General features: G+C 38.2%; 1 protein-coding gene across 7 annotated transcripts in view; it reads left to right on the forward strand.

The window, feature by feature from the left end:
• SWT1 (SWT1 RNA endoribonuclease homolog) overlaps nucleotides 1-10,909 on the forward strand; it is a 35,935-nt gene extending 25,026 nt beyond the window's left edge. For all 7 annotated transcript variants that reach the window (XM_072342665.1, XM_072342661.1, XM_072342666.1 and 4 more), the window contains 3 exons: nucleotides 7,538-7,604; nucleotides 8,490-8,554; nucleotides 10,055-10,909. In XM_072342665.1, the coding sequence (XP_072198766.1) occupies nucleotides 7,538-7,604; nucleotides 8,490-8,554; nucleotides 10,055-10,160 (238 nt within the window). In that variant the 3' untranslated portion in view covers nucleotides 10,161-10,909. The remainder of the gene's footprint in view (nucleotides 1-7,537; nucleotides 7,605-8,489; nucleotides 8,555-10,054) is intronic.
• The last annotated feature ends 309 nt before the right edge of the window (nucleotides 10,910-11,218 follow it).

The following is an 11,218-nucleotide window of genomic DNA, read 5'->3' on the forward strand; positions in this document are numbered from 1 at the left end:
TGAACATCATGCTTTGAGACCATTATTTTTGTATTACAGATGTGTTTTTAACACTTTGTTGTTTTGGTAGTTTTTGTTGTTTTTTTTTCTCTTACTGGAAGTGACCTATCTTCTATATTTCCCATTGTGGAAGAACTCTTTAAAATAATAAGATCTGTCATTATGTCAGAGAAATCTGTTTTTCAGAAAATGTGCATTTTGATTAGAAAAATACTTGAGGCAAACATGATTTAGATCCTTTAAATTTGTTGAAATGAGGAATCTGTTTTTTATTCCACATGATTACACTGAGACTCAGTAATGTTTATGAAGTAATTTTAAGTAATCTTTTTCTTTTCTACTACTGTACACTTATTAATTCTGTAAATAAAAGTAGTTTTCTTAAAAAATTTTGAAAAGCTTGCTCTGAGTTTGTTCTGTAGAGTTGCAGTAGGTGGCGTCGTGGGGCAAGAAATTCAAAAGCCATACAGTGCATAATCTGTTTTAATCTTTGAGTTTTCTGAGTAGGTTTTCCAGCAAGAGTCAGAAGCTGTGCTTTTAGGTCATGGTAGTTACATACATATTTATAACAGAGTATCAAAACAAAAATTGTGAAGTTTGCGAAAGTGAGAGGGTTCATTTTACCTCAGCCTTTCTAAGACTGCACTTAATGTGTTGTTTTTTTGTTTTTTTTTTTATTTTCATTTTTAAATAGTACCCCACAGTGATTGGTGTGATTACAGAAAATGAAGCAAATGGAGAAAAAGTAGTGAAAAGGTTTTAACTTGCGAATTTGGAGGCAGTACAGGCTTAGTGATAAATCATGGTAGCTTCTATTCCTTGCTATCTAAAACAAATAAGAAAAAAACTTTTGTGAATGTTTGGAATGTTTAAAAATAAGTTGTGTTGAAAGTGCAAATGCATTAGAAGTCCAGGTTTTGTGCTTGTTAAAAACAGAAAAGCACAGTCACTCTTCTTGTGATAAGTAACTATGCAGTTCCTCATCAACAAATATATTCTGCAACACTACTATGTCTATTCAGACCTCCTGACTTGAACATGCTTGTGACAAATACAAATATTATAAAAAAACAAACAAGCAGCTGTTTCTAGGGAATAGCTCTGTGCATCTTACCCTGCCTTTGAGACTTTTGTCGTGCAATACAGATTTTTCTTTGTTTCTTCCTATAATTACATTAACAGCAGAATAGAAATTACATGGCGGTGTGATGCATGTCATAAGTGTTGGACAGTACTTCAGCATTACAATAAAGGCAATAACTAGTATGGCTAGCATCTCTATGTAACGTGTCTCCGTGTAAACAAAACATTACTTCCTAGCTTTCTCTCAAATGTAGCGGATCCTGGAAGCTCTTGTTGTATCAGTAACTTCTTGAGATTTACTACTTAAAAAGTGAGCATAAAATGGCTCCCTTCCACTTCAGGTCTCTATCTCATGTATCTCTAATACATGCTCACATGTATTACATGGATTAACAACAAATATTAAGTCTCCAAAGTTTGTATGTGTACTTGTGAAGCCATGAAATGTTTGTTAGATGTGCAGCAGTATCAAAAATCTATTGCTCTCAGCATTTTTGGAGATTACCTGAGTGTTTCTCTGGATGTTTTAAAGGAAATGTACAAAGTTATTTATAAAATGACAAATGCAGGAAGAGTAGAAAGAAAAATCTGTTGGCATCCTGTTGTGGTTTGGCACAAAGAAAAGCACATGCTTCCCTCACGCTGTTGTGGTTTGCCTCATACTTTGGATACTCTTGTCTCTCTTGTTTTGTTTGATTTGGTTATGTTTAGTAAATTCCCGTTCTTCCTCAGATTGTTTTCTCTCTGTTAAAGCTGTCTGCACGCTCTCTGCCCTTCCCCCTTTCCCAGAGCGTGTGGCCTGGGGCCAGCCTGGTTGCTTGACAAAACTCTTCCTCTTTTTCTTCCCGGGGCCTCTGCTGCCATGTCACTGACTTATATCTAGGGATAACCCTGTGGCACATCCTTCATTTATTCCAAAGCAGTGGCATAGGTCTGTAAGTCATTTTATATAACTAAAATATATAAATCATTTTTAATTGCATTGGGTAGTATTTCTGCATGTTTTCAGTGCTGGTTTATGCTTGGTATTGTGCATTGTGTGGTAATTGTGTTAGGTATTGGAACTAGCTTACAGAGGGGCCTGTTGTGGGTCCTGATCCTGGAAATATTTTCTTAGTTTTCAAGAAATTCTTTGAGGCAACAGAAGAATTTATGCAACTCAGGGTTTCCAAGTTTGTGCCAAGTTTTCAGTCACTTTTAAAAGTTTTCCTGCTGATTCCACTGGAAGGTATTTAGGCCCTTCATGTTTGGAGAGTAGAAAAGTTTAAGTGTTTATCACAGATATCAGTTCTTTGGGAATTTTGTTCTAAGAAATGCAGAATGAGTCACAAGAAAAGGTTGCTGGGGGTGTGCATACTGGAAGATACGTATGTATTGAAGCTGTATCGCTTCCCTCCTCTTTATGCATTGAGGATATGTTTAACTTTTCACACACAAAGTGTGTGCCAGTAGAAGACTGGAAGTGCTTGCAGCTTGTTATGACTAGTCTTCTGAAATATCGTTTTATGTCTTACTGATCTTCCCCTTAACATAATGATTGGAATACTAGAAACAGACAGCTTTCTTAACCTTTTGAAAGCTTTATCAGCAGAGTTTAAGTGTGTCTGAAGGTGTTTATGTAAACCAGCAGTGTCACTTGACTGAGTGTAACTTCTGATTCGAGGGACTGCATGCCCCATTAGGGAATTTTACATGGAACCTTACTGCTTTTGTGGTTTCTGACCAAGTTGCATTTAGATATGAAATGCTTTTCAACATCAGAAGTGTGTTTACTCTTCTGTGAATTTATGTAGATCTTTCTGGTTGGTTGTTGTTCTTTTTATAAGCTCTACGTTAAAAAAAAAAATAGTTTGCTCATGTGCCAACTTCAGAAATGCTCACAAAAAATGGCTTACAGCAAATACTTTTAGATACAGTACTCAGGTGTTTATACGAATACAATGTAAGATATGCAAATATCTGTTACTTACTTCAGTAAGTGGCCTTAATTATGTAGTACCTAAGTGGAATTTCTAATATGTTTACTTGTTTGGAGAGCACTGGTTTATTAATTTCTCATCTGAACCTTTTTAATTTTAAAGTATAGTTTTTTAGAGATCTCTTCAGTAATGCGGTAAAGTGTTACTGTATCTGATCTTATCTCTGAGTTGGATGTTTTGCAGTTAACTAACATAAAAACAGTCCTGTTGATTTGAAAACAGTTCAGCAGATGCAGAGAAACTGTTTCCCTGGCCTTTCTTGGGGAATTGAGGTGTCTTGTTCTTGATCACTACTTAGGAAATTTAGGAAACTGTTTCTTCCCTGAGTCTGCTAAGATATCTAGTTATTTTCGTCAGAATGTCTCTATGTTAACTACTTTCAGTCTTTCCCCTTATGCTGTCTCCTTTTGGAAGTAAAACAGATAGAAAATCCCAGTTAAAAAAATACTGGTCTTACCTAGCACTAGCTGTTTGTTGTTTTTGTTATTATTATTAATTTATGTGAAACCATTCTTGACGACTAACGAAAAGCTGTTAAATTTCTTATTGTCCCTTATGTTAGCAGTGTAATGAGGAATTGCTAAGTTACCAAAATTTTAGGTGGCACAGAAGTTTTGTTTTTCCATTTGTAATTCCTTTTTGTTTTTCCAATCTAATGGCATTGAAGTTAACCAAAGCCTTAATGGGTTAAGCCAGGCATGTCCCATTGGTTGACTGTATGCGGTTTAGCCCAGGCCCTACTGCAGCCACTTCTTGCCTTGCATCATCATGTCAGCAGCTCTTCCCACCAAGCAGCCTGGCCTGGCCCTGGGCAGGCACCCGTTGCTCAGCAGAGACCACACATCAGTGTGCAGTTTCCACTGTCTTAACTGAATCAAGGGCATGGGGAGGATGTAGTCGAGTGCTAACTCAAGTTATGGCAAACAATTTCCTGTATTTTGATACACTAGCTAAAGACGGTCCTGTGAACAGTGAAGAATATGCAGCCTTGCTTTCTGTTTTTGTAAGAATTTGAGATTTCAAGAGTGCCAAAGAAAAATCATTTAAAATATATATTTGTGACTCCATTTTCAGTTGACATAAAAATATTACTTGCCAGTTTTCAAATGCAGTGTATGGAGTAGCAGTCAGATATTCAGATCTGATCATATCTCTCTACTAGACTGTTGTGGTTTAACCTGGACGTAGCTAAGCTCCACGCAGTCATTTGCTCACTCCTCCCATTTCTAGTGGAATGGAGAAGAGAACTGTGGGAAAAATAAAAATAGAACTTGTGGACTGAGATAAAAGTAAAGAGAAAAGGAACAGGGTAATAGTTCTGGATGTGTATAAATAGTGATGCATGTGCAATTGCTCACCACCCACTGACCAATGCCCAGCTAGCCCCCAGCGAGTGAAAGAACTCCCAGCCCCCTCAAAACCCTTTCCACATATGTCATATGATATGGAATATCCCTCTGGCCAGTAGTCAGGCATCCTAATTTGTCCCCTTCCAGCACTCTTGTTAGTATGAGATAAGAAACTGGAACAGTCTTGGCTCTGTGCTGCACTGCTTAGTAGTAACTATAGACATCAGTGTTTTTTTTTTTTTCCTAAAACCAAAACATAGTATCATACCAGGCACTGTGAAGAAAAAAAATTCTGTCCCACTACTGAACCACAACATAGGCTTTTATAAGACCTCTCTTAACAGAGAAAAATATCCCGCAGTTCACTGTCACACGTGATTCATGTCATCATTTTTTGGTAGCATGTGTGTTTGTAAACAATTATTGTCAAAGATGAATTACATAAGGAGTAAAAGTTCATCAAAATTTCAGACAAACACCTCAAGAACTTACTGACAATGGTGACCCCTTCCATTCAACCAGACTGATGCATTAGTTTCACAAAAACAATGTAAAATAGCCCACGTGTTCTGTGGGCTCTCTTTTTATATATTCTTTTATTAAAGCATAAAAGTACATTATGTTATAAACATTTACTGTACTATATATCTTAAATGCTGCCCAAGGCAATTCCTCTTCACTCATTGTAGCCTAGGTAAGACAAAAGGTTGGATATCCATGTTCAAAAGTTTACTTTTCTACAATGAAGTTACTTACCCTCATGGCTGAGCCCTGGAGTTCATCAGGCAGGTTACCACAATCAGACAGCCTCATTAGCTGAACAGCACAGGCCACTGTACAGGTCCCTGAGAGAGGAATGTTTGGAGTGACAAAAGCCAGGCTGCAAAAAATTTGGCTGAATTTTGAAAGCAACTGCCACACATTCTGGTATGGCTTTGTGTCTGTATGCCTTACATATTATTGCCCATGATTTCAGTGTCTGTGAGTGGCTGGCAGGCTGACCTGCTTTCCCTGCCAGGTTACATTTTTCTTATTCTCTCAAAGTAAATTTTCCAATCCTTTCCAAATAGACTTTGCTTTATTCCCAGGCCAAGTCCTGTCGTGAGCTGTTTCCTGTCCGTTCTTAATATCATACTTATGTGTGCATTTGTTCTGCCATCTGCCTGTTGCCAGTAGGGAAGCAGACATCTCAAGTGGGGAGGAAAGCCCTGTTGCTTCTGAGGTACAGACTGTTAAGTCTGGTTCTCGCCTTCCTCTCCTCAGCTCCAAAAGCAATAGTTAGATCCCACTTTGTAGCTGGCACCCATTTGGCATTTAGTATCTTTGTGTAGGATGCTCTTGTACCTCATTTATTCAGAAAGCTGCACAGACCCATACTACAGCTTGATGCCAGGACAAATTGCATTTTAATGGAGTTCCAACCTTGCCAACACTTAATTCAGAACGGAGTGTTTGGAGTAATTAAATGTTGCAGTGTGTGACAGAGGGACATTTGTAGTTTGGTTCTGCACAGATTGGGAAGGCAAAGGGTGTCCGTGGGTTTGCTTCTGAAGTACTTTTGATGTAATGTTGGGAGAGAAGCAGCAGCTGTGGTTAAATAGGTGCAGAGTAAGTGTGTATGAAAACGTCCAGATTTTCAAATGTACATCTCTTATAAAGTTTCTGTTTTCCATACCATGGCAGCTACCAAAGATGGAAAGAATGTGAAGGGATTTAAAACAGCATCTGTAGTGTAAAATCCCTGCCCGTGTGTTCCAAGCCCGGAGTGTGTATTCTAGCTGCTGTTCAGTTGAAAACAGCAATAGGCATATGAATGTTGACCTGTTAAGGATTTGTGGGGGAAGTTTGTGTGTTGGCTTTTCTCTCACCAAATTGTTTTCTGAATTTCATGTACTGTAATGTTTGATCCTTAAAACAATTACCTTTCATTTGAAGATATTGTAGAGCTTTAAGCCAAATGTTAGGCATCTTCTTATGTGTTATAAGCACAGGAGGAACTATTGTTACACTCCAGACTACCTCTATAAAGTCCACTGCAGGATTTAACATTGTTATTTATTTGCTTATTAACACACTTTACTTGGATTTTTTTTCAGAGCACTGGGAACATGGCTGGCTTGTACATCCAGCTGGGGCCTGGGGACATACAGTGAAGGAGCCGATGCTGTGAGCAGCTTGCTTGTATATTTTGGCACCAGTACCAAAATAAGCATGCTCTCGCACCCGGTGTCCTCACATGGGGTTGGCAGGAGTGGTATGGGTTGCCTGTTCAGAGCCTGAAGTATGTATTCTGTGAAACCTGTGTTGGGTCTGAAGCATCCTAATTGATGTCAGAATTCAGGGATTTAAATAGATACATCGTTGGCTTTCTCTGATAATCACTGAATGCTGCCTGCAGAGTTGGGGACCAGGAAAGTAAAGAGTTTCCCAAATAATTTTCTTTAAACTTAAATAATTTTCTTTATTTATTTACTTAGAATCTAACATAAGGCAAAATTTTATCAGGATTTCCTAATAAATGCTAAGTGTTATGCAACATATAGTGTAATATAAGCATTTTGTGGGTTTTTCCCTATGAATACAAAGGCAGTTATGAAGGAAAAGTATTTTTGGGGGAGAAATGCTTCTCTGTTGGATCATTTTTGGATCCTTGTGGAAAAGGCATACATCCTCATGGTGTGGCAGAGGGCAGCTCTCCCTGCAGTGTGCGTGCAAGGACTGGGCTCTGGACAGGACCCTGGTGCTGCCCTGTGCATTCTGTGCCTGCATAAAACATCAGTATTTCATGTGGTACCAGGTTCTTCAGAAAAATACCTCCCCAGCTGTCACATCCTAGTTTCACTTCTCAATATTGGGTGGAACAGGTTATTCTTAGAAGCAGCAAAAATGGGATGTAAAATGTAAAATTGGTATTGTGCATCAAAATACTGGAGAGAATGAGTTACAGCATTAGCTAGAGAAATGGAAAGGGATGAGTGGGAGGAAAAAGTCTTCAAAAATTAGAGTTTATTTTTTGTTTAAAGAAACTTAATTTTTTTCATGAAGCATATCTGATTGCTGTTTTTGAATTATTTAGTGGATTCCTTTGGCACATACTTTAAAAAACCAAAACTTTTTCTTTTTCAGAGTTCTGGCCCCAAACAGTAGTTTCCAAGATATTTGGACACTGTATAACTTCCTCATAAGCAATGAGGTATGAAGTTTTCTTTGCCATTTTGTCAGGTACACTCCTATTGCAGTTCATTTTAATTTAAAGTAGTTATGAGGTTAGGTCTCTGAACAGTTCATTTCCATTAAGCTAGAATTTTGAAGATTAGCTTTTGTTTACAAAATATTAGAACCAAGATGCATGTTTGGAAAAAGCCTAGAAAAAATATTAGAATCTGTACCAGTACTTGAGTTGCCTCTGTGACTTTTGGAGAGCTCATTTGTTATAAATATTTCATAAGAAAAGTATGCAAGCTGAAGTCACCAAAGCACCCTGACCTAATAAGCATTTTTAGAAGATAGAATGTTCTACTGTAGAGAGTGTTGGCAACAAATGGCAGAAGAAAAAGAAAAAAAGAAAAAAAGAAAAAAAAAATCAATAAACAGAAATTACCAGCTTTTCTTGAATTTTTCGGTGCTGAAGGATTTTAGAAGGAAATGAATAAGTGTTTACAGTAGGATAGATGTGCTTTTTCCACTGAACACAAATATATTTCAGATTTTCAGTCCTCTCCCATAGAGGAAGTTACTGTTTTTTCAGGTCTGTATGTGAGAATGATTGTATTCATGGTATTAAAGTCAGAACGTATTTTGGTAGCTATAGAATTATAGAGAGATGGAAGATGTGCGATTTTGCAGGAATTGTTAGACAGTGGATCTGGGGTAGTATTTGTCAGTCACATTGTATGTAGTCATAATAGTGTTAATTGATTTTATGCTACATAATGTGACTTTTTTACTTTTATGTATGGTCTCAGCTGGAGAGCCTGTTACGTAATACAGTAGCAATATCTGTTAAACAAGCTGCATAATTTCATTGGTGTGCAATACTTGGTAAATTACTGTGGTAATTCTTTGTTCTTTGTTTTAGATAAATAACAGTATCAAATTTACTGCTGAGGAGCTGTATGAGTGTGTTTCACAAGAGTTATACCGGTAAGGCAGTTATTGATCACTCTATGCTTCCATAACATACAACAGAATTGCAGGATGGCTGAGGTAGAAGAGGAATCTAGAGATGACCTAGCCTGACCTCCCTGCTCAAGCAGGGCCCCAGAGCACATTACCTGATGTTGCACTGGGGTGGGCTTATATATTGCCTGAGGGGTGGCTCTCCAGCCTCCAGGCAGCTTGTGCCAGGGCTCTGTGCTCAGGTAGAAGTTCTGTGTTTCAGTTGTTGCCCACTGTCTTCTGTCCCATCACGCCCAGCCACACACCTGCCCATGGGCTCCTCCGCAACCAGTGCTGTGCAGAACCGCCCTGGGCAGCGTGCTTCTGCTGCTCCTCAAGGTGTCAAAGTGGCTAGCAGCCCCAGGGAGGCCTGGGAGGCTTATTCCAGCTGCCTATAAGGTCCTCATCTGCTTTCTCCACCAATCAGGCAGGCTCTGGCAAACACCCAACACAGTGGGTTGGTGCATTAGTCTGCCCTGTAGTCTGTATCTGCAAGCTTCTGGACTGCTGATTGCACTCCAGAGGCAACACTCCATATGCTTCATGTGCTTTCCCACATAAGAGGCAACTCCACCACCTCACCCTCTTGGCCTGCTTCCTATATGATCAGGTTTGGATTCATTTTTTGAATCAGAAGTCTAGATAATGAGTAAGCATGGTCAAGAAATTTATTCTGTGTGTAAACGTTTATATGCAAAATATGAAAAATAGTTTGGATTGTGGCCTCCATTGTAAAATCCCATGTTCTGTCAAGAAAGGCAACTGAGCTGACCTTTCAACACTAATTATTTCTTATAAATATATTTGCATATTACAGTAGAAAGTGAAAAGTCAAAAAGCAACTCTTCCACTTTGCTGATTTGCATTTTGGCTGTTTTAAGCTATGTGAGTGAAATCTGTGTTTATATATGCTTTAAGGAAAAAGGTACTGCCACTTCTTACATTTTATGGGCATTATCTTTTTGATTATGCAGATAAAAAAAATAATGGCTGTCAAGCAAATGTGAGAGCAACAGTGCTAATCATTGCACTGTGGGGCTGAAGTCAGGGTTCTCATGTGCCATGAATCAGTCTACAGTGTATCTGTGGATGGACCTGTTTGCCTTGTGGGACAGAAATGTACAGAGCTGACTTGTAGCTCATACGCATCTATGAGTGTTTTGTATTAGCTGAAGACTGAGTTTTGTGTTAAGAAAAATGAAGTCATGTTTCCTGTGTGCCCTCCAGGCTGTTCCTTTTTAAAGATTTCATTTCAGCATACAGCTGAAAGCACATGATCAGCTATCTCTGGAATAAACTTAGTCTTTTGCTTTAAAGATAAAATAACATTCAGATTTCCAGAGATACTAAGTATTCTCTGCTTTTGACAGCATTAGAGTGCAACATTAGAATTCCTTTGAATTTTAAAGCAGCATACTGAAATGTTCCTATCTATAAAATGGGGTCTGCTGTGTCCTTACAACCATCTTTGTGCCTTTTCTTTAGAGGAAGATTAGAAGTGGGCTGTTGCCAGCTGGCTGAGCTGGACCACAGCATCAAGCAGCGTCATGCATCTGCACACATGGAAGCAAAGAACAGGGGGTGGCTGTGACACCAACAAGATCTGGAACCACAGTACTCGCCCCTTGGCTTTGGTGTCCAAATGAAGTCAGGGGAGTGCTGGGAGGGAATATTCAAGCAGCCAAAACTGCCTTCTTTTTTTCTCAATGGTGCTGTTTTATAATTGAGTTGAAGGGGTGAAAAAAAAAAATAATGAACTATGGACTAGTAGCATTTCCTGTTTCAAGTGAAGATATCTCGGCTGATAAAAGTTTTGTGATATACCAAGTTGGAAGTTAGAGCTATTACTAATGATTACATGGTTATATAGAAAAATGAGTAAGTCTGGTTCTTTTTCTGGATTTTTTTAAAAGTGTTGGGAAGAAAAAAGAAAAAAAAAAAAAAGATATTTGAAGGTCAACAGTAGGAACTTGCTAGAAAAGCTCTTTTGGTGAATTCCCCATTCTTCTCGTCCTCTTTTCTTGTAAAGGCACAAGCGTCTCTTTCCCTGTGTTATACACATTATTTGTCTCGTCTCTGCTTTCAGGTGACAACTCTATTTAAATCTATTGTTTGTTGCTCTCCAAAACGGCTTTATGTTAACAGAACTTTCTAAAAGCCATTTTCAATGCTGCTGTGACCTTCAAAGACACCTCTTATGTATTATTTGTACAGAGATGAGATGATGGTAAAGTTCTACAAGTGTTTATTTTAATATTAACTTTTGGATGCAATTGTAAAGTGTTTATTGTAAAAAATTTAATATATTGTTACAATAAATGTCAGTTAATTCTCAATGACAGTGTTACCTTGATCAACTCCATTCTGTTTGCCTAACTCCTGTGAATGCAACAATGCAGTTCTCCTCCTCCCTGACTGAAGTAAAGCTTGTGGTAGAGTGTGACTTTCTAGGAGTTATTTGTCAGGGCAAAATTAATTTCGGGGGATATTTTCATTGAAATTGTTGTCCCACAGCTGTGTAAGTTGCTTGATAGTTTGTACTATACAAGTAGGAAATTAGAGCAACTTAACCTAAGCACATTATATTTGCCTTACTTAACGCACAATCAGAGCTCATAAGTTTGATAAACTTTGGAGGAAGGCTGATCA

This window comes from Excalfactoria chinensis, chromosome 8 (genome assembly GCF_039878825.1).
Source record: "Excalfactoria chinensis isolate bCotChi1 chromosome 8, bCotChi1.hap2, whole genome shotgun sequence".
NCBI lineage: Eukaryota > Metazoa > Chordata > Aves > Galliformes > Phasianidae > Excalfactoria > Excalfactoria chinensis.